Source organism: Anopheles maculipalpis, chromosome 3RL (genome assembly GCF_943734695.1).
Source record: "Anopheles maculipalpis chromosome 3RL, idAnoMacuDA_375_x, whole genome shotgun sequence".
In the NCBI taxonomy this organism is placed as follows: Eukaryota; Metazoa; Arthropoda; class Insecta; order Diptera; family Culicidae; genus Anopheles; species Anopheles maculipalpis.
In genome coordinates this window covers 39,494,453-39,522,359 of record NC_064872.1, presented here as the reverse complement: position 1 = coordinate 39,522,359, position 27,907 = coordinate 39,494,453, and the positions used below count along the sequence as shown (strand labels likewise).

Sequence of the window (27,907 nt, the reverse complement as noted above, 5' to 3'; positions counted from 1 at the left end):
AAATTTCAAATCCAGTAACGCATCCCGAAACCACCAAGTGAATCGATGAAGCATACTTGTTTTGCGAATGAGCTATCCTTCCCCGATTCTACTCTAAGTAGCATTTAGTCGAACTAGTATCTACTCGAACTAGTATACTAAAGTAGAAAGCGATTCGTTTTTGGGTTCATTCTCGACCTTAAGGTGAAAAGTTGGAAAAATGTTCCCTCCACACTCTTTGGCGTTTTGATGAGTTGACAATTATCTTGACCGGTGAGGATCCGTAGCTAAAATTGGCTATAAAAACCAACAGGCAGATCCTGCAATTGAACATTCTGAGTGATATCGTGTGCGTGTTTCTTGTTCGACTCGTCGACGAGTCTACAAACGCTTTCGGATATTTCACTTAACCTAAACTCATGCCTAAATATGGATATTAGAGAATTAGTTCCTGCTTAGTCGACGCGACAATTTATTTATTTGGGCATGAGTTATTTTATGTTAAGGACACGCTTACCTATTCCCTGATGCTACTCCTTGTCGCTACGGTCCGCTTATCTTCATGTACTATCACGCTTACACGCGGGTCATTTGGGCTGGCCTAGAACATCCATCCATCTACTGTGAAGTAGTGTTCGAAAGCTTTCGACCGCACTGCATCGCTTCTCGGTTAGCACCTTCGGTCGAACCCCGTGAACTTTTCTGGACAGATTTACTGTATGACTTTTGAAATAATTGAAGATAACCTTGTGAACTCCTCTGCCGTTGCTGTCTAATCATAACACAACAGTATTGCGAATCATTTATCGTTACAATAATAAATCATCACATTTATCAGATTTAATATGAGCAAAACATAGTTTATTCAATAATCCAACAAAATAGTACAATAATCAAGTTTAATTATATTTTTGGAATGAATAACTATAATATCTTGGCCGCTCTATCGGAAGAAAAAAAGTATAATATCTAACTTTATTTCCAAATTCTTGTAATTGTTCGGTCCGGTAATGCGTTTTCTCCTTGGCTTTGTCTGAAATATTGCTGGGTCTCTGACGCTGTACGGTGGATTCTACTTTTTGTACACAATTTTCTTCAGTAATGGCAGATCGTCTTCGTTCAGTAAATGTGGGGCCAGTAGTAGGAACAGTTGTTCCGCCCACCCTGGCAGGCCACAGCTAGCAAAGGCTAATTGCCAGTACGGCAGTCCAAGATGCACGATGCTCATGCGCAAGTAATTGGTAAAAGAGTGCGCCAAAAAGGTAAATTTCAAAGTGTCCGTTTCCATAATGTAGATTTCCGGTCGTGTTGTCTCGCGCGTCCTGTAAACGAGATAAACAACACCCAAGTCTCCTATGCGGTCTAACTCGAACATTCTTCCTGGGGCGTCCAAATCGAGGTTCCGGATTTGTCTCAATTTCGGTATGTTCAGGTGCCCTACACTTATCTGTTTACGTTTAGAGTAGCAATATGTCCATTTCACACTAAACCCATCGGTCGACAGATAGAATTGCTTCATGTCGTCTGGTAAGCGTACAGAGTTTTTCGTCTCCCAAGCCGTAATTTCCGCAGTTTTGCATGGTAGCTCAGCATCTAGCTTCACGTCAGTCACCCGTGGAAGCTTTTTCAGTTTATTCATCAATCCGAGCGTCAGGTGCTCCAGGGACGTATATCCAAAACGCTTTCTGATCTTTAGGCTGGCCATTTTCAAAGATATCGCAACGTAATTGAACACAGTAGGGAAACACGTCTTTTGCACACACGAGCTTGAATGGTTAATGATTCCAATGGTTGCTGTTGTTTATTTATAGAGTTATCTCAAGGAAATTCACAGTTCAATGTGTGCTGCGATAAGTTTTTTTTTACAAAACTTAATATTTTATCTGTCATCTAGCAGGCAGAGTCGTTCGGGTGATGTTTATGCGCTTTCCTTTCGAAACTGTATTTTTACGGCAGTTGTAATGGGAAAATAATAGGCAGAATGTCGTTACGCCATTAGTGTAAAATGTTACCATAATGTGTTTTTGCTCTGTTTCTCTATCTTCTTGTTTTGATCAGGTTTTAGCATGTCGCGTCCGCAAGACCAGGTCGCCAATATGTTTCCAGGAATTTCGTTCTTCATCCTCGGATGCATCCGACTTCTGACAGCTTTGACTCGTTTTTATCCATCCTTCAGGATCGCTGTGTTCTTTTAAACCTCGTACCGATAACAAGGTCAAGGATGAGTCCCTTTCCGGTGGGGCATGAATCCGATAACCCCGTCATGTGCCCCTTCCATCCCCGACGACATGCTTGGCGTCATGTTGTGGGCAGGGGTCGTACTCCCTCTCCAGCTGCGTATAAAAGCTGCATTTTTCGTCAGCGGTGCTACCAAGGTGCGGTAGCACCGATGCACATCGATATTGCTCATTGCAGTGCACATTGATATTGATGAGCCACCACCCGATCACTAAGGCGATAAAATCGTCGAAATGTCTGTAACGCAACAATTGAGACAAATAAGCAGCAGAAGGATTATCTATTTAGTAAAACAAAATTTACTGTGCAAGGGTAAAACTAAAACCAAGAGATGTACTATTTATGCAAACAAAATCGTACATAATAATGCGTAATGTTAAGGGAAGTATTGTACTGACGATACAATTTCACCTTATTAACATGTATAGCAAGCATACCAAACTACAAAGCAAAAATAAACAAAAATAAAAATGGAAATGTAATATGATTTCTAGAGCATAGAATGTAAATGCAACGAGCAAGGAGAAAATTCAAACTGTTGAAGTCGGTGTGAAATTACAAAAAAAAAATCAAGGTTGCGATATCACTTATTTTTCCCTTGCCTGGTGTTGATGGCTTGTGTATGTGCCAAGTTCTCAAAAAGCGGTTTCAAAACGATGAAATTTTACACACTCATGCGAATCGGAAATTTTGATTGGTCTTCTAAGGTAAAATACTCGAAAAGGTCCCTCTCTGCTTCCCCCTCCCCCAACCACATCCAACCAAGAAAATTTTTTGTGAACCAAGAACTATGTGAAAAACGCCAAAATGTATGCAAAGTGCAGTACATATCTCCAGGGTTGTACAGTGTGTTTGCGGTCTCGTCAAAAAAGATTGATTTAGTTGGTAGAAAATGTAGCTAAAATTTGAACATAGATATTTTCCCTTTCCATCATGACCATTAGTTTTGTACTTCAAGATGTTACTACTCCTTATCAGCCAACCGTCGATTGATTGATTGATATGTTGCCTTTAGCCTTTCAAAAATATTCAATGGAAGCTTTTTTCCGAACTTACAAGATCAATCCTCTTAATAAATTTAAAAAAATGGAGGGTTGGCCTCTTATTAATATATTTGATTCTCTTCACTTTCCATATATAACTTGGTGCGAAAAAGCCGTATTAAGTAATAACGAACAAAGTTTTTGCTGAATGATTTTTGACCACACCAAAAATACACTGTCCCATAAAATTGACATTTTACAGTGCTGTACACAAGAAAACCAACGGGGCCTTCTCGAATGTTTAACCGCAAACGGTGCAGTTTGGTGTGTTCCTGCTCCTCGGCTGCGTCAGATCAACCTATTAGCAGAGCAAACGTTACGATGACGACACGGTGTGTGCAGAACTGAGAGTGATCTTTATTCTTAACAAACTTCTCTCTTTATACTTCCCGCTCTTTACAATGTTAACGTTTCTAACAATGTATTCTAGAAAGATCCTGTCAATATGTTTGAGAAAGTGCAGCATGTTGTGCAATTTCTTCCATTGCTGATGCATTCTATGCTACTTTTCTGATCGAAGGTATTCGAAGGTGTTGAAATTTGTTTCGTCACTGACTGGCATCCATCGTTTCGAGGCGTTCATGAGAGGTAGTATCCCACCGCAGCATTCCTAAAACCTTCTGGATAATAACTTCACCACACCCATTAAGAGTTTCTCTCTCTTTTAGGACCTTTCTGTATGGAAATCGTGGCAAATTTCAAATCCAGTAACGCATCCCGAAACCACCAAGTGAATCGATGAAGCATACTTGTTTTGCGAATGAGCTATCCTTCCCCGATTCTACTCTAAATAGCATTTAGTCGAACTAGTATCTACTCGAACTAGTATACTAAAGTAGAAAGCGATTCGTTTTTGGGTTCATTCTCGACCTTAAGGTGAAAAGTTGGAAAAATGTTCCCTCCACACTCTTTGGCGTTTTGATGAGTTGACAATTATCTTGACCGGTGAGGATCCGTAGCTAAAATTGGCTATAAAAACCAACAGGCAGATCCTGCAATTGAACATTCTAAATGATATCGTGTGCGTGTTTCTTGTTCAACTCGTCGACGAGTCTACAAACGCTTTCGGATATTTCACTTAACCTAAACTCATGCCTAAATATGGATATTAGAGAATTAGTTCCTGCTTAGTCAACGCGACAATTTATTTATTTGGGCATGAGTTATTTTATGTTAAGGACACGCTTACCTATTCCCTGATGCTACTCCTTGTCGCTACGGTCCGCTTATCTTCATGTACTATCACGCTTACACGCGGGTCATTTGGGCTGGCCTAGAACATCCATCCATCTACTGTGAAGTAGTGTTCGAAAGCTTTCGACCGCACTGCATCGCTTCTCGGTTAGCACCTTCGGTCGAACCCCGTGAACTTTTCTGGACAGATTTACTGTATGACTTTTGAAATAATTGAAGATAACCTTGTGAACTCCTCTGCCGTTGCTGTCTAATCATAACACAACAGTATTGCGAATCATTTATCGTTACAATAATAAATCATCACATTTATCAGATTTAATATGAGCAAAACATAGTTTATTCAATAATCCAACAAAATAGTACAATAATCAAGTTTAATTATATTTTTGGAATGAATAACTATAATATCTTGGCCGCTCTATCGGAAGAAAAAAAGTATAATATCTAACTTTATTTCCAAATTCTTGTAATTGTTCGGTCCGGTAATGCGTTTTCTCCTTGGCTTTGTCTGAAATATTGCTGGGTCTCTGACGCTGTACGGTGGATTCTACTTTTTGTACACAATTTTCTTCAGTAATGGCAGATCGTCTTCGTTCAGTAAATGTGGGGCCAGTAGTAGGAAAAGTTGTTCCGCCCACCCTGGCAGGCCACAGCTAGCAAAGGCTAATTGCCAGTACGGCAGTCCAAGATGCACGATGCTCATGCGCAAGTAATTGGTAAAAGAGTGCGCCAAAAAGGTAAATTTCATAGTGTCCATTTCCATAAGGTAGATTTCCGGTCGTGTTGTCTCGCGCGTCCTGTAAACGAGATAAACAACACCCAAGTCTCCTACGCGGTCTAACTCGAACATTCTTCCTGGGGCGTCCAAATCGAGGTTCCGGATTTGTCTCAATTTCGGTATGTTCAGGTGCCCTACACTTATCTGTTTACGTTTAGAGTAGCAATATGTCCATTTCACACTAAACCCATCGGTCGACAGATAGAATTGCTTCATGTCGTCTGGTAAGCGTACAGAGTTTTTCGTCTCCCAAGCCGTAATTTCCGCAGTTTTGCATGGTAGCTCAGCATCTAGCTTCACGTCAGTCACCCGTGGAAGCTTTTTCAGTTTATTCATCAATCCGAGCGTCAGGTGCTCCAGGGACGTATATCCAAAACGCTTTCTGATCTTTAGGCTGGCCATTTTCAAAGATATCGCAACGTAATTGAACACAGTAGGGAAACACGTCTTTTGCACACACGAGCTTGAATGGTTAATGATTCCAATGGTTGCTGTTGTTTATTTATAGAGTTATCTCAAGGAAATTCACAGTTCAATGTGTGCTGCGATAAGTTTTTTTTTACAAAACTTAATATTTTATCTGTCATCTAGCAGGCAGAGTCGTTCGGGTGATGTTTATGCGCTTTCCTTTCGAAACTGTATTTTTACGGCAGTTGTAATGGGAAAATAATAGGCAGAATGTCGTTACGCCATTAGTGTAAAATGTTACCATAATGTGTTTTTGCTCTGTTTCTCTATCTTCTTGTTTTGATCAGGTTTTAGCATGTCGCGTCCGCAAGACCAGGTCGCCAATATGTTTCCAGGAATTTCGTTCTTCATCCTCGGATGCATCCGACTTCTGACAGCTTTGACTCGTTTTTATCCATCCTTCAGGATCGCTGTGTTCTTTTAAACCTCGTACCGATAACAAGGTCAAGGATGAGTCCCTTTCCGGTGGGGCATGAATCCGATAACCCCGTCATGTGCCCCTTCCATCCCCGACGACATGCTTGGCGTCATGTTGTGGGCAGGGGTCGTACTCCCTCTCCAGCTGCGTATAAAAGCTGCATTTTTCGTCAGCGGTGCTACCAAGGTGCGGTAGCACCGATGCACATCGATATTGCTCATTGCAGTGCACATTGATATTGATGAGCCACCACCCGATCACTAAGGCGATAAAATCGTCGAAATGTCTGTAACGCAACAATTGAGACAAATAAGCAGCAGAAGGATTATCTATTTAGTAAAACAAAATTTACTGTGCAAGGGTAAAACTAAAACCAAGAGATGTACTATTTATGCAAACAAAATCGTACATAATAATGCGTAATGTTAAGGGAAGTATTGTACTGACGATACAATTTCACCTTATTAACATGTATAGCAAGCATACCAAACTACAAAGCAAAAATAAACAAAAATAAAAATGGAAATGTAATATGATTTCTAGAGCATAGAATGTAAATGCAACGAGCAAGGAGAAAATTCAAACTGTTGAAGTCGGTGTGAAATTACAAAAAAAAAATCAAGGTTGCGATATCACTTATTTTTCCCTTGCCTGGTGTTGATGGCTTGTGTATGTGCCAAGTTCTCAAAAAGCGGTTTCAAAACGATGAAATTTTACACACTCATGCGAATCGGAAATTTTGATTGGTCTTCTAAGGTAAAATACTCGAAAAGGTCCCTCTCTGCTTCCCCCTCCCCCAACCACATCCAACCAAGAAAATTTTTTGTGAACCAAGAACTATGTGAAAAACGCCAAAATGTATGCAAAGTGCAGTACATATCTCCAGGGTTGTACAGTGTGTTTGCGGTCTCGTCAAAAAAGATTGATTTAGTTGGTAGAAAATGTAGCTAAAATTTGAACATAGATATTTTCCCTTTCCATCATGACCATTAGTTTTGTACTTCAAGATGTTACTACTCCTTATCAGCCAACCGTCGATTGATTGATTGATATGTTGCCTTTAGCCTTTCAAAAATATTCAATGGAAGCTTTTTTCCGAACTTACAAGATCAATCCTCTTAATAAATTTAAAAAAATGGAGGGTTGGCCTCTTATTAATATATTTGATTCTCTTCACTTTCCATATATAACTTGGTGCGAAAAAGCCGTATTAAGTAATAACGAACAAAGTTTTTGCTGAATGATTTTTGACCACACCAAAAATACACTGTCCCATAAAATTGACATTTTACAGTGCTGTACACAAGAAAACCAACGGGGCCTTCTCGAATGTTTAACCGCAAACGGTGCAGTTTGGTGTGTTCCTGCTCCTCGGCTGCGTCAGATCAACCTATTAGCAGAGCAAACGTTACGATGACGACACGGTGTGTGCAGAACTGAGAGTGATCTTTATTCTTAACAAACTTCTCTCTTTATACTTCCCGCTCTTTACAATGTTAACGTTTCTAACAATGTATTCTAGAAAGATCCTGTCAATATGTTTGAGAAAGTGCAGCATGTTGTGCAATTTCTTCCATTGCTGATGCATTCTATGCTACTTTTCTGATCGAAGGTATTCGAAGGTGTTGAAATTTGTTTCGTCACTGACTGGCATCCATCGTTTCGAGGCGTTCATGAGAGGTAGTATCCCACCGCAGCATTCCTAAAACCTTCTGGATAATAACTTCACCACACCCATTAAGAGTTTCTCTCTCTTTTAGGACCTTTCTGTATGGAAATCGTGGCAAATTTCAAATCCAGTAACGCATCCCGAAACCACCAAGTGAATCGATGAAGCATACTTGTTTTGCGAATGAGCTATCCTTCCCCGATTCTACTCTAAATAGCATTTAGTCGAACTAGTATCTACTCGAACTAGTATACTAAAGTAGAAAGCGATTCGTTTTTGGGTTCATTCTCGACCTTAAGGTGAAAAGTTGGAAAAATGTTCCCTCCACACTCTTTGGCGTTTTGATGAGTTGACAATTATCTTGACCGGTGAGGATCCGTAGCTAAAATTGGCTATAAAAACCAACAGGCAGATCCTGCAATTGAACATTCTAAATGATATCGTGTGCGTGTTTCTTGTTCAACTCGTCGACGAGTCTACAAACGCTTTCGGATATTTCACTTAACCTAAACTCATGCCTAAATATGGATATTAGAGAATTAGTTCCTGCTTAGTCAACGCGACAATTTATTTATTTGGGCATGAGTTATTTTATGTTAAGGACACGCTTACCTATTCCCTGATGCTACTCCTTGTCGCTACGGTCCGCTTATCTTCATGTACTATCACGCTTACACGCGGGTCATTTGGGCTGGCCTAGAACATCCATCCATCTACTGTGAAGTAGTGTTCGAAAGCTTTCGACCGCACTGCATCGCTTCTCGGTTAGCACCTTCGGTCGAACCCCGTGAACTTTTCTGGACAGATTTACTGTATGACTTTTGAAATAATTGAAGATAACCTTGTGAACTCCTCTGCCGTTGCTGTCTAATCATAACACAACAGTATTGCGAATCATTTATCGTTACAATAATAAATCATCACATTTATCAGATTTAATATGAGCAAAACATAGTTTATTCAATAATCCAACAAAATAGTACAATAATCAAGTTTAATTATATTTTTGGAATGAATAACTATAATATCTTGGCCGCTCTATCGGAAGAAAAAAAGTATAATATCTAACTTTATTTCCAAATTCTTGTAATTGTTCGGTCCGGTAATGCGTTTTCTCCTTGGCTTTGTCTGAAATATTGCTGGGTCTCTGACGCTGTACGGTGGATTCTACTTTTTGTACACAATTTTCTTCAGTAATGGCAGATCGTCTTCGTTCAGTAAATGTGGGGCCAGTAGTAGGAAAAGTTGTTCCGCCCACCCTGGCAGGCCACAGCTAGCAAAGGCTAATTGCCAGTACGGCAGTCCAAGATGCACGATGCTCATGCGCAAGTAATTGGTAAAAGAGTGCGCCAAAAAGGTAAATTTCATAGTGTCCATTTCCATAAGGTAGATTTCCGGTCGTGTTGTCTCGCGCGTCCTGTAAACGAGATAAACAACACCCAAGTCTCCTACGCGGTCTAACTCGAACATTCTTCCTGGGGCGTCCAAATCGAGGTTCCGGATTTGTCTCAATTTCGGTATGTTCAGGTGCCCTACACTTATCTGTTTACGTTTAGAGTAGCAATATGTCCATTTCACACTAAACCCATCGGTCGACAGATAGAATTGCTTCATGTCGTCTGGTAAGCGTACAGAGTTTTTCGTCTCCCAAGCCGTAATTTCCGCAGTTTTGCATGGTAGCTCAGCATCTAGCTTCACGTCAGTCACCCGTGGAAGCTTATTCAGTTTATTCATCAATCCGAGCGTCAGGTGCTCCAGGGACGTATATCCAAAACGCTTTCTGATCTTTAGGCTGGCCATTTTCAAAGATATCGCAACGTAATTGAACACAGTAGGGAAACACGTCTTTTGCACACACGAGCTTGAATGGTTAATGATTCCAATGGTTGCTGTTGTTTATTTATAGAGTTATCTCAAGGAAATTCACAGTTCAATGTGTGCTGCGATAAGTTTTTTTTTACAAAACTTAATATTTTATCTGTCATCTAGCAGGCAGAGTCGTTCGGGTGATGTTTATGCGCTTTCCTTTCGAAACTGTATTTTTACGGCAGTTGTAATGGGAAAATAATAGGCAGAATGTCGTTACGCCATTAGTGTAAAATGTTACCATAATGTGTTTTTGCTCTGTTTCTCTATCTTCTTGTTTTGATCAGGTTTTAGCATGTCGCGTCCGCAAGACCAGGTCGCCAATATGTTTCCAGGAATTTCGTTCTTCATCCTCGGATGCATCCGACTTCTGACAGCTTTGACTCGTTTTTATCCATCCTTCAGGATCGCTGTGTTCTTTTAAACCTCGTACCGATAACAAGGTCAAGGATGAGTCCCTTTCCGGTGGGGCATGAATCCGATAACCCCGTCATGTGCCCCTTCCATCCCCGACGACATGCTTGGCGTCATGTTGTGGGCAGCGGTCGTACTCCCTTTCCAGCTGCGTATAAAAGCTGCATTTTTCGTCAGCGGTGCTACCAAGGTGCGGTAGCACCAATGCACATCGATATTGCTCATTGCAGTGCACATTCATATTGATGAGCCACCACCCGATCACTAAGGTGATAAAATCGTCGAAATGTCTGTAACGAAACAATTGAGACAAATAAGCAGCAGAAGGATTATCTATTTAGTAAAACAAAATTTACTGTGCAAGGGTAAAACTAAAACCAAGAGATGTAATATTTATGCAAACAAAATCGTACATAATAATGCGTAATGTTAAGGGAAGTATTGTACTGACGATACAATTTCACCTTATTGACATGTATAGCAAGCATACCAAACTACAAAGCAAAAATAAACAAAAATAAAAATGGAAATGTAATATGATTTCTAGAGCATAGAATGTAAATGCAACGAGCAAGGAGAAAATTCAAACTGTTGAATTCGGTGTGAAATTACAAAAAAAAAATCAAGGTTGCGATATCACTTATTTTTCCCTTGCCTGGTGTTGATGGCTTGTGTATGTGCCAAGTTCTCAAAAAGCGGTTTCAAAACGATGAAATTTTACACACTCATGCGAATCGGAAATTTTGATTGGTCTTCTAAGGTAAAATACTCGAAAAGGTCCCTCTCTGCTTCCCCCTCTCCCATCCACATCCAACCAAGAAAATTTTTTGTGAACCAAGAACTATGCGAAAAACGCCAAAATGTATGCAAAGTGCAGTACATATCTCCAGGGTTGTACAGTGTGTTAGCGGTCTCGTCAAAAAAGATTGATTTAGTTGGTAGAAAATGTAGCTAAAATTTGAACATAGATATTTTCTCTCTCCATCATGACCATTAGTTTTGTACTTCAAGATGTTACTACTCCTTATCAGCCAACCGTCGATTGATTGATTGATATGTTGCCTTTAGCCTTTGAAAGATATTCAATGGAAGCTTTTTTCCGAACTTACAAGATCAATCCTCTTAATAAATTTAAAAAAATGGAGGGTTGGCCTCTTATTAATATATTTGTTTCTCTTCACTTTCCATATATAACTTGGTGCCAAAAAGCCGTATTAAGTAATAACGAACAAAGTTTTTGCTGAATGATTTTTGACCACACCAAAAATACACTGTCCCATAAAATTGACATTTTACAGTGCTGTACACAAGAAAACCAACGGGGCCTTCTCGAATGTTTAACCGCAAACGGTGCAGTTTGGTGTGTTCCTGCTCCTCGGCTGCGTCAGATCAACCTATTAGCAGAGCAAACGTTACGATGACGACACGGTGTGTGCAGAACTGAGAGTGATCTTTATTCTTAACAAACTTCTCTCTTTATACTTCCCGCTCTTTACAATGTTAACGTTTCTAACAATGTATTCTAGAAAGATCCTGTCAATATGTTTGAGAAAGTGCAGCATGTTGTGCAATTTCTTCCATTGCTGATGCATTCTATGCTACTTTTCTGATCGAAGGTATTCGAAGGTGTTGAAATTTGTTTCGTCACTGACTGGCATCCGTCGTTTCGAGGCGTTCATGAGAGGTAGTATCCCACCGCAGCATTCCTAAAACCTTCTGGATAATAACTTCACCACACCCATTAAGAGTTTCTCTCTCTTTTAGGACCTTTCTGTATGGAACTCGTGGCAAATTTCAAATCCAGTAACGCATCCCGAAACCACCAAGTGAATCGATGAAGCATACTTGTTTTGCGAATGAGCTATCCTTCCTCGATTCTACTCTAAATAGCATTTAGTCGAACTAGTATACTAAAGTAGAAAGCGATTCGTTTTTGGGTTCATTCTCGACCTTAAGGTGAAAAGTTGGAAAAATGTTCCCTCCACACTCTTTGGCGTTTTGATGAGTTGACAATTATCTTGACCGGTGAGGATCCGTAGCTAAAATTGGCTATAAAAAACAACAGGCAGATCCTGCAATTGAACATTCTGAGTGATATCGTGTGCGTGTTTCTTGTTCGACTCGTCGACGAGTCTACAAACGCTTTCGGATATTTCACTTAACCTAAACTCATGCCTAAATATGGATATTAGAGAATTAGTTCCTGCTTAGTCGACGCGACAATTTATTTATTTGGGCATGAGTTATTTTATGTTAAGGACACGCTTACCTATTCCCTGATGCTACTCCTTGTCGCTACGGTCCGCTTATCTTCATGTACTATCACGCTTACACGCGGGTCATTTGGGCTGGCCTAGAACATCCATCCATCTACTGTGAAGTAGTGTTCGAAAGCTTTCGACCGCACTGCATCGCTTCTCGGTTAGCACCTTCGGTCGAACCCCGTGAACTTTTCTGGACAGATTTACTGTATGACTTTTGAAATAATTGAAGATAACCTTGTGAACTCCTCTGCCGTTGCTGTCTAATCATAACACAACAGTATTGCGAATCATTTATCGTTACAATAATAAATCATCACATTTATCAGATTTAATATGAGCAAAACATAGTTTATTCAATAATCCAACAAAATAGTACAATAATCAAGTTTAATTATATTTTTGGAATGAATAACTATAATATCTTGGCCGCTCTATCGGAAGAAAAAAACTATAATATCTAACTTTATTTCCAAATTCTTGTAATTGTTCGGTCCGGTAATGCGTTTTCTCCTTGGCTTTGTCTGAAATATTGCTGGGTCTCTGACGCTGTACGGTGGATTCTACTTTTTGTACACAATTTTCTTCAGTAATGGCAGATCGTCTTCGTTCAGTAAATGTGGGGCCAGTAGTAGGAAAAGTTGTTCCGCCCACCCTGGCAGGCCACAGCTAGCAAAGGCTAATTGCCAGTACGGCAGTCCAAGATGCACGATGCTCATGCGCAAGTAATTGGTAAAAGAGTGCGCCAAAAAGGTAAATTTCGTAGTGTCCATTTCCATAAGGTAGATTTCCGGTCGTGTTGTCTCGCGCGTCCTGTAAACGAGATAAACAACACCCAAGTCTCCTATGCGGTCTAACTCGAACATTCTTCCTGGGGCGTCCAAATCGAGGTTCCGGATTTGTCTCAATTTCGGTATGTTCAGGTGCCCTACACTTATCTGTTTACGTTTAGAGTAGCAATATGTCCATTTCACACTAAACCCATCGGTCGACAGATAGAATTGCTTCATGTCGTCTGGTAAGCGTACAGAGTTTTTCGTCTCCCAAGCCGTAATTTCCGCAGTTTTGCATGGTAGCTCAGCATCTAGCTTCACGTCAGTCACCCGTGGAAGCTTATTCAGTTTATTCATCAATCCGAGCGTCAGGTGCTCCAGGGACGTATATCCAAAACGCTTTCTGATCTTTAGGCTGGCCATTTTCAAAGATATCGCAACGTAATTGAACACAGTAGGGAAACACGTCTTTTGCACACACGAGCTTGAATGGTTAATGATTCCAATGGTTGCTGTTGTTTATTTATAGAGTTATCTCAAGGAAATTCGCAGTTCAATGTGTGCTGCGATAAGTTTTTTTTACAAAACTTAATATTTTATCTGTCATCTAGCAGGCAGAGTCGTTCGGGTGATGTTTATGCGCTTTCCTTTCGAAACTGTATTTTTACGGCAGTTGTAATGGGAAAATAATAGGCAGAATGTCGTTACGCCATTAGTGTAAAGTGTTACCATAATGTGTTTTTTGCTCTGTTTCTCTATCTTCTTGTTTTGATCAGGTTTTAGCATGTCGCGTCCGCAAGACCAGGTCGCCAATATGTTTCCAGGAATTTCGTTCTTCATCCTCGGATGCATCCGACTTCTGACAGCTTTGACTCTTTTTTATCCATCCTTCAGGATCGCTGTGTTCCTTTAAACCTCGTACCGATAACAAGGTCAAGGATGAGTCCCTTTCCGGTGGGGCATGAATCCGATAACCCCGTCATGTGCCCCTTCCATCCCCGACGACATGCTTGGCGTCATGTTGTGGGCAGCGGTCGTACTCCCTCTCCAGCTGCGTATAAAAGCTGCATTTTTCGTCAGCGGTGCTACCAAGGTGCGGTAGCACCGATGCACATCGATATTGCTCATTGCAGTGCACATTGATATTGATGAGCCACCACCCGATCACTAAGGTGATAAAATCGTCGAAATGTCTGTAACTAAACAATTGAGACAAATAAGCAGCAGAAGGATTATCTATTTAGTAAAACAAAATTTACTGTGCAAGGGTAAAACTAAAACCAAGAGATGTACTATTTATGCAAGCAAAATCGTACATAATAATGCGTAATGTTAAGGGAAGTATTGTACTGACGATACAATTTCACCTTATTAACATGTATAGCAAGCATACCAAACTACAAAGCAAAAATAAACAAAAATAAAAATGGAAATGTAATATGATTTCTAGAGCATAGAATGTAAATGCAACGAGCAAGGAGAAAATTCAAACTGTTGAAGTCGGTGTGAAATTACAAAAAAAAAATCAAGGTTGCGATATCACTTATTTTTCCCTTGCCTGGTGTTGATGGCTTGTGTATGTGCCAAGTTCTCAAAAAGCGGTTTCAAAACGATGAAATTTTACACACTCATGCGAATCGGAAATTTCGATTGGTTTTCTAAGGTAAAATACTCGAAAAGGTCCCTCTCTGCTTCCCCCTCCCCCAACCACATCCAACCAAGAAAATTTTTTGTGAACCAAGAACCATGTGAAAAACGCCAAAATGTATGCAAAGTGCAGTACATATCTCCAGGGTTGTACAGTGTGTTAGCGGTCTCGTCAAAAAAGATTGATTTAGTTGGTAGAAAATGTAGCTAAAATTTGAACATAGATATTTTCTCTTTCCATCATGACCATTAGTTTTGTACTTCAAGATGTTACTACTCCTTATCAGCCAACCGTCGATTGATTGATTGATATGTTGCCTTTAGCCTTTCAAAAATATTCAATGGAAGCTTTTTTCCGAACTTACAAGATCAATCCTCTTAATAAATTAAAAAAAATGGAGGGTTGGCCTCTTATTAATATATTTGTTTCTCTTCACTTTCCATATATAACTTGGTGCCAAAAAGCCGTATTAAGTAATAACGAACAAAGTTTTTGCTGAATGATTTTTGACCACACCAAAAATACACTGTCCCATAAAATTGACATTTTACAGTGCTGTACACAAGAAAATCAACGGGGCCTTCTCGAATGTTTAACCGCAAACGGTGCAGTTTGGTGTGTTCCTGCTCCTCGGCTGCGTCAGATCAACCTATTAGCAGAGCAAACGTTACGATGACGACACGGTGTGTGCAGAACTGAGAGTGATCTTTATTCTTAACAAACTTCTCTCTTTATACTTCCCGCTCTTTACAATGTTAACGTTTCTAACAATGTATTCTAGAAAGATCCTGTCAATATGTTTGAGAAAGTGCAGCATGTTGTGCAATTTCTTCCATTGCTGATGCATTCTATGCTACTTTTCTGATCGAAGGTATTCGAAGGTGTTGAAATTTGTTTCGTCACTGACTGGCATCCATCGTTTCGAGGCGTTCATGAGAGGTAGTATCCCACCGCAGCATTCCTAAAACCTTCTGGATAATAACTTCACCACACCCATTAAGAGTTTCTCTCTCTTTTAGGACCTTTCTGTATGGAAATCGTGGCAAATTTCAAATCCAGTAACGCATCCCGAAACCACCAAGTGAATCGATGAAGCATACTTGTTTTGCGAATGAGCTATCCTTCCCCGATTCTACTCTAAATAGCATTTAGTCGAACTAGTATCTACTCGAACTAGTATACTAAAGTAGAAAGCGATTCGTTTTTGGGTTCATTCTCGACCTTAAGGTGAAAAGTTGGAAAAATGTTCCCTCCACACTCTTTGGCGTTTTGATGAGTTGACAATTATCTTGACCGGTGAGGATCCGTAGCTAAAATTGGCTATAAAAACCAACAGGCAGATCCTGCAATTGAACATTCTAAATGATATCGTGTGCGTGTTTCTTGTTCAACTCGTCGACGAGTCTACAAACGCTTTCGGATATTTCACTTAACCTAAACTCATGCCTAAATATGGATATTAGAGAATTAGTTCCTGCTTAGTCAACGCGACAATTTATTTATTTGGGCATGAGTTATTTTATGTTAAGGACACGCTTACCTATTCCCTGATGCTACTCCTTGTCGCTACGGTCCGCTTATCTTCATGTACTATCACGCTTACACGCGGGTCATTTGGGCTGGCCTAGAACATCCATCCATCTACTGTGAAGTAGTGTTCGAAAGCTTTCGACCGCACTGCATCGCTTCTCGGTTAGCACCTTCGGTCGAACCCCGTGAACTTTTCTGGACAGATTTACTGTATGACTTTTGAAATAATTGAAGATAACCTTGTGAACTCCTCTGCCGTTGCTGTCTAATCATAACACAACAGTATTGCGAATCATTTATCGTTACAATAATAAATCATCACATTTATCAGATTTAATATGAGCAAAACATAGTTTATTCAATAATCCAACAAAATAGTACAATAATCAAGTTTAATTATATTTTTGGAATGAATAACTATAATATCTTGGCCGCTCTATCGGAAGAAAAAAAACTATAATATCTAACTTTATTTCCAAATTCTTGTAATTGTTCGGTCCGGTAATGCGTTTTCTCCTTGGCTTTGTCTGAAATATTGCTGGGTCTCTGAGGCTGTACGGTGGATTCTACTTTTTGTACACAATTTTCTTCAGTAATGGCAGATCGTCTTCGTTCAGTAAATGTGGGGCCAGTAGTAGGAAAAGTTGTTCCGCCCACCCTGGCAGGCCACAGCTAGCAAAGGCTAATTGCCAGTACGGCAGTCCAAGATGCACGATGCTCATGCGCAAGTAATTGGTAAAAGAGTGCGCCAAAAAGGTAAATTTCATAGTGTCCATTTCCATAAGGTAGATTTCCGGTCGTGTTGTCTCGCGCGTCCTGTAAACGAGATAAACAACACCCAAGTCTCCTATGCGGTCTAACTCGAACATTCTTCCTGGGGCGTCCAAATCGAGGTTCCGGATTTGTCTCAATTTCGGTATGTTCAGGTGCCCTACACTTATCTGTTTACGTTTAGAGTAGCAATATGTCCATTTCACACTAAACCCATCGGTCGACAGATAGAATTGCTTCATGTCGTCTGGTAAGCGTACAGAGTTTTTCGTCTCCCAAGCCGTAATTTCCGCAGTTTTGCATGGTAGCTCAGCATCTAGCTTCACGTCAGTCACCCGTGGAAGCTTTTTCAGTTTATTCATCAATCCGAGCGTCAGGTGCTCCAGGGACGTATATCCAAAACGCTTTCTGATCTTTAGGCTGGCCATTTTCAAAGATATCGCAACGTAATTGAACACAGTAGGGAAACACGTCTTTTGCACACACGAGCTTGAATGGTTAATGATTCCAATGGTTGCTGTTGTTTATTTATAGAGTTATCTCAAGGAAATTCGCAGTTCAATGTGTGCTGCGATAAGTTTTTTTTACAAAACTTAATATTTCATCTGTCATCTAGCAGGCAGAGTCGTTCGGGTGATGTTTATGCGCTTTCCTTTCGAAACTGTATTTTTACGGCAGTTGTAATGGGAAAATAATAGGCAGAATGTCGTTACGCCATTAGTGTAAAGTGTTAACATAATGTGCTTTTCGCTCTGTTTCTCTATCGTCTTGTTTTGATCAGGTTTTAGCATGTCGCGTCCGCAAGACCAGGTCGCCAATATGTTTCCAGGAATTTCGTTCTTCATCCTCGGATGCATCCGACTTCTGACAGCTTTGACTCGTTTTTATCCATCCTTCAGGATCGCTGTGTTCCTTTAAACCTCGTACCGATAACAAGGTCAAGGATGAGTCCCTTTCCGGTGGGGCATGAATCCGATAACCCCGTCATGTGCCCCTTCCATCCCCGACGACATGCTTGGCGTCATGTTGTGGGCAGGGGTCGTACTCCCTCTCCAGCTGCGTATAAAAGCTGCATTTTTCGTCAGCGGTGCTACCAAGGTGCGGTAGCACCAATGCACATCGATATTGCTCATTGCAGTGCACATTGATATTGATGAGCCACCACCCGATCACTAAGGCGATAAAATCGTCGAAATGTCTGTAACGCAACAATTGAGACAAATAAGCAGCAGAAGGATTATCTATTTAGTAAAACAAAATTTACTGTGCAAGGGTAAAACTAAAACCAAGAGATGTAATATTTATGCAAACAAAATCGTACATAATAATGCGTAATGTTAAGGGAAGTATTGTACTGACGATACAATTTCACCTTATTGACATGTATAGCAAGCATACCAAACTACAAAGCAAAAATAAACAAAAATTAAAATGGAAATGTAATATGATTTCTAGAGCATAGAATGTAAATGCAACGAGCAAGGAGAAAATTCAAACTGTTGAAGTCGGTGTGAAATAATAAAAAAAAAAAAGTTGCGATATCACTTATTTTTCCCTTGCCTGGTGTTGATGGCTTGTGTATGCGCCACGTTCTCAAAAAGCGGTTTCAAAACGATGAAATTTCACACACTCATGCGATTTTTGGTCTTCGATTTTTGGTTCCGGAAATTTTGGTTGGTCTTCTAAGGTAAAATACTCGAAAAGGTCCCTCTCTGCTTCCCCCTCTCCCATCCACATCCAACCAAGAAATTTTTTTGTGAACCAAGAACTATGCGAAAAACGCCAAAATGTATGCAAAGTGCAGTACATATCTCCAGGGTTGTACAGTGTGTTAGCGGTCTCGTCAAAAAAGATTGATTTAGTTGGTAGAAAATGTAGCTAAAATTTGAACATAGATATTTTCTCTTTCCATCATGACCATTAGTTTTGTACTTCAAGATGTTACTACTCCTTATCAGCCAACCGTCGATTGATTGATTGATATGTTGCTTTCAGCCTTTGAAAGATATTCAATGGAAGCTTTTTTCCGAACTTACAAGATCAATCCTCTTAATAAATTAAAAAAAATGGAGGGTTGGCCTCTTATTAATATATATGTTTCTCTTCACTTTCCATGTATAACTTGGTGCCAAAAAGCCGTATTAAGTAATAACGAACAAAGTTTTTGCTGAATGATTTTTGACCACACCAAAAATACACTGTCCCATAAAATTGACATTTTACAGTGCTGTACACAAGAAAACCAACGGGGCCTTCTCGAATGTTTAACCGCAAACGGTGCAGTTTGGTGTGTTCCTGCTCCTCGGCTGCGTCAGATCAACCTATTAGCAGAGCAAACGTTACGATGACGACACGGTGTGTGCAGAACTGAGAGTGATCTTTATTCTTAAAAAAACTTCTCTCTTTATACTTCCCGCTCTTATAATGTTAACGTTTCTTACAATGTATTCTAGCCAGATCCTGCCAATATGTTTGAGAAAGTGCAGCATGTTGTGCAATTTCTTCCATTGCTGATGCATTCTATGCTACTTTTCTGATCGAAGGTATTCGAAGGTGTTGAAATGTGTTTCGTCACTGACTGGCCTCCGTCGTTTCGAGGCGTTCATGAGAGGTAGTATCCCACCGCAGCATTCCTAAAACCTTCTGGATAATAACTTCACCACACCCATTAAGAGTTTCTCTCTGTTTTAGGACCATTCTGTATGGAACTCGTGGCAAATTTCAAATCCAGTAACGCATCCCGAAACCACCAAGTGAGTCGATGAAGCATTCTTGTTTTGCGAATGAGCTATCCTTCCCCGATTCTACTCTAAATAGCATTTAGTCGAACTAGTATCTACTCGAACTAGTATACTAAAGTAGAAAGCGATTCGTTTTTGGGTTCATTCTCGACCTTAAGGTGAAAAGTTGGAAAAATGTTCCCTCCACACTCTTTGGCGTTTTGATGAGTTGACAATTATCTTGACCGGTGAGGATCCGTAGCTAAAATTGGCTATAAAAACCAACAGGCAGATCCTGCAATTGAACATTCTGAGTGATATCGTGTGCGTGTTTCTTGTTCGACTCGTCGACGAGTCTACAAACGCTTTCGGATATTTCACTTAACCTAAACTCATGCCTAAATATGGATATTAGAGAATTAGTTCCTGCTTAGTCGACGCGACAATTTATTTATTTGTGCATGAGTTATTTTATCTTAAGGACACGCTTACCTATTCCCTGATGCTACTCCTTGTCGCTACGGTCCGCTTATCTTCATGTACTATCACGCTTACACGCGGGTCATTTGGGCTGGCCTAGAACATCCATCCATCTACTGTGAAGTAGTGTTCGAAAGCTTTCGACCGCACCGCATCGCTTCTCGGTTAGCACCTTCGGTCGAACCCCGTGAACTTTTCTGGACAGATTTACTGATTTACACAAGATAACCTTGTGAACTCCTCTGCCGTTGCTGTCTAATCATAACACAACAGTATTGCGAATCTTTTATCGTTACAATAATAAATCATTACATTTATCAGATTTAATATGAGCAAAACATAGTTTATTCAATAATCCAACAAAATAGTACAATAATCAAGTTTAATTATATTTTTGGAATGAATAACTATAATATCTTGTCCGCTCTATCGGAAGAAAAAAAAACTATAATATCTAACTTTAATTCCAAATTCTTGTAAAAGTCGTAGCGGGAAACACATTTTCTATAGTTTAAGTCGGTCCGGTAATGCGTTTTCTCCTTGGCTTTGTCTGAAATATTGCTGAGTCTCTGACGCTGTACGGTGGATTCTACTTTTTGTACACAATTTTCTTCAGTAATGGCAGATCGTCTTCGTTCAGTAAATGTGGGGCCAGTAGTAGGAAAAGTTGTTCCGCCCACCCTGGCAGGCCACAGCTAGCAAAGGCTAATTGCCAGTACGGCAGTCCAAGATGCACGATGCTCATGCGCAAGTAATTGGTAAAAGAGTGCGCCAAAAAGGTAAATTTCAAAGTGTCCGTTTCCATAATGTAGATTTCCGGTCGTGTTGTCTCGCGCGTCCTGTAAACGAGATAAACAACACCCAAGTCTCCTACGCGGTCTAACTCGAACATTCTTCCTGGGGCGTCCAAATCGAGGTTCCGGATTTGTCTCAATTTCGGTATGTTCAGGTGCCCTACACTTATCTGTTTACGTTTAGAGTAGCAATATGTCCATTTCACACTAAACCCATCGGTCGACAGATAGAATTGCTTCATGTCGTCTGGTAAGCGTACAGAGTTTTTCGTCTCCCAAGCCGTAATTTCCGCAGTTTTGCATGGTAGCTCAGCATCTAGCTTCACGTCAGTCACCCGTGGAAGCTTATTCAGTTTATTCATCAATCCGAGCGTCAGGTGCTCCAGGGACGTATATCCAAAACGCTTTCTGAGCTTTAGGCTGGCCATTTTCAAAGATATCGCAACGTAATTGAACACAGTAGGGAAACACGTCTTTTGCACACACGAGCTTGAATGGTTAATGATTCCAATGGTTGCTGTTGTTTATTTATAGAGTTATCTCAAGGAAATTCGCAGTTCAATGTGTGCTGCGATAAGTTTTTTTTACAAAACTTAATATTTTATCTGTCATCTAGCAGGCAGAGTCGTTCGGGTGATGTTTATGCGCTTTCCTTTCGAAACTGTGTTTTTACGGCAGTTGTAATGGGAAAATAATAGGCAGAATGTCGTTACGCCATTAGTGTAAAGTGTTACCATAATGTGTTTTTTGCTCTGTTTCTCTATCTTCTTGTTTTGATCAGGTTTTAGCATGTCGCGTCCGCAAGACCAGGTCGCCAATATGTTTCCAGGAATTTCGTTCTTCATCCTCGGATGCATCCGACTTCTGACAGCTTTGACTCGTTTTTATCCATCCTTCAGGATCGCTGTGTTCCTTTAAACCTCGTACCGATAACAAGGTCAAGGATGAGTCCCTTTCCGGTGGGGCATGAATCCGATAACCCCGTCATGTGCCCCTTCCATCCTCGACGACATGCTTGGCGTCATGTTGTGGGCAGCGGTCGTACTCCCTTTCCAGCTGCGTATAAAAGTTGTATTTTTCGTTAGCGGTGCTACCAAGGTGCGGTAGCACCAATGCACATCGATATTGCTCATTGCACTGCTCATTTCGTAACCCATCTATAACCAGGACCGCCGTACCGAGTTCATGCTTTTCTACACCGCTTTTATAGATAATGCAATCAATGCAATAAGGGACGCTCCGTTACTCCTTTCCAGCTCACCTCCTGAATTGCAACTATTCTGAAGCCGGGGTCCCACACCTCGTTTGCTAGAATGTGGGTGGGAAATACAAAAGATAAGGTGCGGTCAGCCAATTTTCGAGAAGAGCGCAAGCGAATATGATATAGAAACACCCAATACATAAGGGGTATTGGGTGATATAGAAACACCCAATACATAGAACACCCAATACATACAATTCTTTATCTATTTTTGCCGACTTCGTTGATTTCATATTAGCTTGCGCTATTCTTTAAAGTAGGCTCGCTGGATATTGTAGGACACTGTCTACGCCTAATTGTTTTCACTTCTTTGGACGTGAGCCTGTTGATTGTTTTTTTTTTTATCTCTACCTCATCCACGTACACGGGCCACTCCTTGCTTAGTGTGTTATGTGGCTGTCCCCTTACGACACACATTTTGTTTTCTTACATTCGTCGTCTTGCGATGGCTGGCTGTAGTTGACAATAGTGACACGAATATGGGATGTAGCCCGAAGTCGACAGATCTTGGCACTGTTGTCATGTTAATGGTTAGAATGGTCGTTTTTGTTGATTGTTGTTGATCACATTATGATACATATCTCAATAACTTTTTAGTTTTTTAGGTCCTGGACACTCATTCCTTTCGTTGTATTGAGTGTCTCAGGTGCTCATTAACATTCACTGATAGATCACCTTAATTGTCCGGGATTTTTTTTGGGCTCTTTCTGCTAACTTTTCATTCTTCGCCTTTATTAGGAGCTTTCCTCCATATACTTGCTTCACTAGGGCTGATTCGATCACTTTTTGGAGTAAGAAAAGACTAACTTTGGATAGGTTCTTGTCCGCTGTTGCTGATTCCATAATCAGGATTTTTTCTTCTTCAGCCACGTGTTTTGCATTAACAAAACCTTTGTTTGATTTTATTTCTTACTTTTTTGTTTCAGTTCTTTTACCTCCCACAGGTAATCGAAGAAGTTGCTGAGGGGTTTCACCACCCTCATCTAAAGAGAAAGTTTCTCCTTTCAGTTGGTTTTTTTTTTTTCTAAAGTCGTGGCGAATTCTTAACTCAACAACATGTGACTGAACTTTCACTTGTAAGTTTTTGCTCAGGGTTGAATGTCTTCATGGGACTATTGAGGCAGATTTTGTCGATAGGTTTAGGACTGGTTGTTGAGTCAGCAGCTCCAAAACTGCTGTTGAAAACAGCTCCGGTGCCGGAATCGTCTTGCTCCAGAAATAGGTGGAATCGGTTCCTGACCCGTCTACGCACCCATAGCTCCAAACTCATCCGCCGTAGCGTCAATAGAGCGATCCCTTCTCGACTCTTTTGACTAGTTGAAAGATTTTCTCACAAAAACATTCCAATAATTCATGCCACAAGCTGGCTTTAAATGTAAAAAAAGCCCATACAAACCTTCTTTTTTTCGCAACAAATTTGCTTGTTCTCAAAACGTTGCATAGAATTGAAATTGAACATACACCGTTGTTTCTTAATATTCTCCCTCGGTTTTATTTTACACTTTTCGTTTCAGTTGCTTCCTTACACTTTTCGTTTTATACTCCCATTGTGTGTTCATCTTGTGTACCCCTCCAAATTCACTAAACCTTTCTATTTAATCCCATTTGTGTTTTTGCTTACTTTTATCTATTCTTGATCCATTAGGTTTCATCGTTTATTTCCCTTTTTCCTTGTTTCTTTTCCTTATCTACGAGCCATTAACTCAAACCCGTACGGTAATGTTTGTGTGTTTGTTTCTCCATTTCCTTACCATTTCTTTACCATTTGATGGCACACAGGAAATTGTGTGCCCACAAACAGTATATGTATTTCCCCGGCGTTTTCTGTGTAACGGTTTGCAAAGTTCATTGCAAATTTTGTATTCCCGTGGTAACGTGTGGCGGCGTGTGGCCATGTCTATTTCTCATTTGCCAGACAATTCTTCTCTTTACCGTCCTGCAGCAAAATGTGTGCATTCATGCGTCCATTTGTGCATAGTATTTGGTTGTGCTTCACCCATATAGTTGTGTAGATAACTTTCATTAATTCACGTTCATTACTTTAGTTTTTCTCCTTTCTTTTCAGTTCTTTTCTCACAGCTCACAGCGCAAACAACAAACGTGTAAGTACTATTCTTATTTCATTGTCAACTGAGTCATCTAGCTTTCGTTTTTTTTTTTTGTGTGTGTAATGGTGCATTTCTGCAGTGCGTGCTCTACCAGCACGGGAAAATGGGTTGGAGGCAAAGTTCTGCGTTTTGGTTGGGGTTTTTGTTTAACAGGGATTGTGTTCCACACCTCTTTGGGTGGTCAAAAAAGCGTTCCTTCTGCTCGAAGAAAAGTTTTTGCGTTTCCTACGTTATTTATTATTCGCGCCACTACTACACGTGCAGTGCATGCATGTAAAATGGTGACCTACAGTCGTCGTTAAGTTCAATTATTAACAGTGTTTAATTTTATTTTATCGCATTTCACTCTATCTCGCGTGTTGTTGTTATCTGCACCATCCGACCTTCCCACCCGCTGGAGGAAGCTGTAGCTCAGCTTTCTCAACTCAGCTTTCACGCTACATATTGGCCGAATGTGTTTGGTTTCACGTTCATTCCCAAGATGCCTGACGGATCTTGCTTTAAAGCCCGTACCAAATTGAAAGGAAACTGGTAATTTCATTCATACTTTCGGTGTAATTTTAAGTAAAAACTTGCCAAAAGTATGGTTGAAAATTGGAAATTGGAAAAACTTTTTAAAGTTTTAGTTAAGCAAAAAAAATGCAAACAAAAGAGGATAAAAAACACATTTTCAACACACACACACAAGTACATTACATATACTTAAGTATCAAGAATATGTTAAAAAAGTAAGTTAAACTAAAGGCACTCAAAAGAAATAATAATAATAGTGCAGTAACAGAAATTACTGTTAACATACATATCTTACTGGTTCGTTTTTCTTCAATCTCTGCACACCAGTAGTCTGCACATCACCGTGCCCCTAGAAGCTAGTGTCCTAGTGCATATGCTTCGATACTGACGTGTAATAATACCTCTGTTTTTTTTTCTTGTGTCATTGACCTAAACACTATAAAAAGGAAAACAAAATCTAATCTAAACTAAACTACGGCAGAAAACTAAATAACGCCATCTCGTTAAGTGAGCTGTTTGCAGTTCTGCACTATAAATGAGCGTGAGCCCCAATCCACTTACTTACTCACTATTTGTTCAGCTTGGTTTGCCTTTTGTTCGCAAACTATGTTTTTTCCAGAAGCGGGAAGAAAGCAAGAAAATTCTGGGACGCTTTTTTGTTGTTAAATTTTGCTGGTGCATAAGGCGATCGGTGTCAAACAGTTAATAAGGGGGGCGTTTCCATAAATTACGAAACACTCGAAAAAGGGAGGGGGAGGGGGGTACTATCTAGCGTTACGATTTGTTACACAAGGGGGAACGGGGAGCGGGGGTCTCTTCACAAACAAAAATTCGAAACACGATTTGATTTATATAAGACGATTGCTCCAAAATTATTCTATTATTTCACTATAATCCATATTATGACCCTTCGCCCAATGTCTCATCGTTTTTTTGTTTCATATCTCTTTGTTAGGGTCAAAATTTTACAACTTCCAGCCGTGTAAAGACCGGTGCAGCTGTCGCTTCTACCACTGGACCAATCACTTTCATAATATTTGTGATAAAAAATGATAATAAATTTGACATTTGATTCAGAAAGTTATATTTAATTGGAATTTTGGAACTGGGGGATATGGAAGGAGAGAAAGAGAGGGTTCAAAAATCCCGATTTAAGTGTTACGGAATTCATGGACTACCCTCCAATGTTAAACGTCTTCAAATAATACTATTAGAATCCAGAACCCAGCTCGTCTATAGACGCGTAAAACAACAACTTAAAACCCCCGTAATTGCCTACAGACGTGAAAGAGGCCTTTACTTAAGCTCCTACCAAATTAGGATGCAATAAGTCGCATCGAAACCACCTTCGTTGGGTGGAACGTTGTGGAACCTGTAAGGACGTTCCCTGCTAGGGCATCGATGCTGGTAACTCTGATGTTGTGCGAATGATACTTTTTGGCTGCTCACTCATCCATTTCCTCCCATCAATCTTGTGCAGTGTGACTGTATGTTTGTGTGTGGTTTGCTTTTAAAAATTGTTTCTACATTGAAATTGTCTACCGGTTGTGTCCCTAGAGCAGATAAAATCGATTTTTCGATGGGCATGGGTGGGTGGGCTTTACAGCCGACCAGGTGTTTGCTGCACGGGAAACGCAAGACCCGGTAATAAGGTTCAATTAGCTAGCTTTTAAGTACACAGTTTGCGGATCTTTTTGGGGATAAATCCTTCGTCTAGTATGGTAGCGCGTTGTACACATAGCTGAGGAAGAGTCCTATCGTATCAGAACAAAAAAACAGTATCACCGCGGGTCTTGCATTTAGGTTAATAGCACCAAATTATGTGTATTCCGCGTCCGATTCCGTCCATTTTACCCGCTTTCCATTGATGTAAATGATGTGTTAAAACTAAAACATTTATACTTTGCCCTTTTCTCTTATACAATACATCTCTATACACAAATAACGTTCGATTGTTTTTGCCGTCTGGTTTTAAAATCTAATTTCCAAAATAAACTATCTCCATTCGTTTTCTCTGCGTCCGTCAGACTCTGCTAAGACACACACACACACTACTGCTACTAAGTACGGTGTGCAGTTATCTGAACTGTTCTGACAGTGAGTGTTCGCTAGTAACCGTCCCTTATCTTTACCTAAACGCAAACCGGAATGCTTTCGAATACTTTCAGCAACATAACACAACGTTCGATTAGTGATAGTAGTTGGAGTAGTAGTAGTAGTTGTTGTAGTAATAATAGTAATTATTTAGCCACCGGATTTGTTTTTGTTTGTTTGTTTGCTACTGACGGATGTACTTTAACCACCGTCTCGCGTCTGACAACGGGACGAACCGGAACAATTCCCTTTTTTTCCTCGTTAAGGCAACGGATTTAACACGGAATTCGCGCGGGGAGGAACGATTTGGAAGAAGCGCTGAAGCGTAATTTGCAACCTGTCTGCCGATCACAACAACATAACGTGGGCCGCATTTTGCTTGGTCGGCCCAACCAGTGTAGCGTGCCTTCACGTGCGTGTGAAGACCGCCTAAAGTTTACCGCGATAGTACAAGCGACTACCCTAGATGAATATTTCTCATATGGGATGCTGCTCGTCCGCACAGTCCTCGTCCTCGTCATCGTCGTCCTCGTCCTCCTCGTCGTCTTCCCCGCCATTTAGTCGGCGCGTTGCATCACCGGACCGGTGCCGGTGGCCACCGTCCACCACATCGTCATCCTCGTCCGAATCGGTCGAGCTGGCGGACAGGAGGGCTGTAGTTTGTGGGTTCACCGGACCGCCCGAACGACGCCCGGCAGCCGACTTCGGTGTGTTGGTGGACGACGCTTTGATTAGAGCTGGTGCTCGGCGGGCTCCGTACTTGTCTCGTTCGGGTAGGGATTTGGTGTAGTTTTCTTCTGGGATTGCCTCGCTGGTGGTGTTTCGCATAGGGAAGTGAATGTGATGATGTGTTGGTTTATGGTTTTGTGGTGTGTTTGTGGTGT

The 27,907-nt window shown here is 40.6% G+C and overlaps 7 protein-coding genes across 9 annotated transcripts in view; all 7 read right to left on the bottom strand.

The window, feature by feature from the left end:
* Positions 1–1,093: 1,093 nt before the first annotated feature.
* On the bottom strand, positions 1,094–1,684 carry LOC126565438 (tubulin polyglutamylase complex subunit 2-like; the record flags this gene model as incomplete). The annotated part of the gene is made up of 1 exon (XM_050222620.1): positions 1,094–1,684. A coding segment is annotated over exon 1 (591 nt), but the record flags the coding sequence as incomplete, so codon positions are not given.
* A 3,362-nt stretch (positions 1,685–5,046) lies between these two features.
* LOC126565446 (tubulin polyglutamylase complex subunit 2-like) lies at positions 5,047–5,637 on the bottom strand (the record flags this gene model as incomplete). The annotated part of the gene is made up of 1 exon (XM_050222628.1): positions 5,047–5,637. A coding segment is annotated over exon 1 (591 nt), but the record flags the coding sequence as incomplete, so codon positions are not given.
* Positions 5,638–8,999: 3,362 nt separating this feature from the next.
* On the bottom strand, positions 9,000–9,590 carry LOC126565445 (tubulin polyglutamylase complex subunit 2-like; the record flags this gene model as incomplete). The annotated part of the gene is made up of 1 exon (XM_050222627.1): positions 9,000–9,590. A coding segment is annotated over exon 1 (591 nt), but the record flags the coding sequence as incomplete, so codon positions are not given.
* Positions 9,591–12,936: 3,346 nt separating this feature from the next.
* Positions 12,937–13,527, bottom strand: LOC126565444 (tubulin polyglutamylase complex subunit 2-like; the record flags this gene model as incomplete). The annotated part of the gene is made up of 1 exon (XM_050222626.1): positions 12,937–13,527. A coding segment is annotated over exon 1 (591 nt), but the record flags the coding sequence as incomplete, so codon positions are not given.
* Positions 13,528–16,890: 3,363 nt separating this feature from the next.
* Positions 16,891–17,481, bottom strand: LOC126565443 (tubulin polyglutamylase complex subunit 2-like; the record flags this gene model as incomplete). The annotated part of the gene is made up of 1 exon (XM_050222624.1): positions 16,891–17,481. A coding segment is annotated over exon 1 (591 nt), but the record flags the coding sequence as incomplete, so codon positions are not given.
* Positions 17,482–20,884: 3,403 nt separating this feature from the next.
* Positions 20,885–21,475, bottom strand: LOC126565442 (tubulin polyglutamylase complex subunit 2-like; the record flags this gene model as incomplete). Its single annotated transcript, XM_050222623.1, has 1 exon — positions 20,885–21,475. A coding segment is annotated over exon 1 (591 nt), but the record flags the coding sequence as incomplete, so codon positions are not given.
* Positions 21,476–27,465: 5,990 nt separating this feature from the next.
* LOC126563914 (sodium/hydrogen exchanger 3) overlaps positions 27,466–27,907 on the bottom strand; it is a 35,016-nt gene continuing 34,574 nt past the window's right edge. For 2 of the 3 annotated variants that reach the window (XM_050220710.1, XM_050220711.1), the window contains exon 19: positions 27,466–27,834. In XM_050220710.1, the coding sequence (XP_050076667.1) occupies positions 27,501–27,834 (334 nt within the window). In that variant the 3' untranslated portion in view covers positions 27,466–27,500. The remainder of the gene's footprint in view (positions 27,835–27,907) is intronic. The other variant, XM_050220713.1, reaches the window with a different exon arrangement.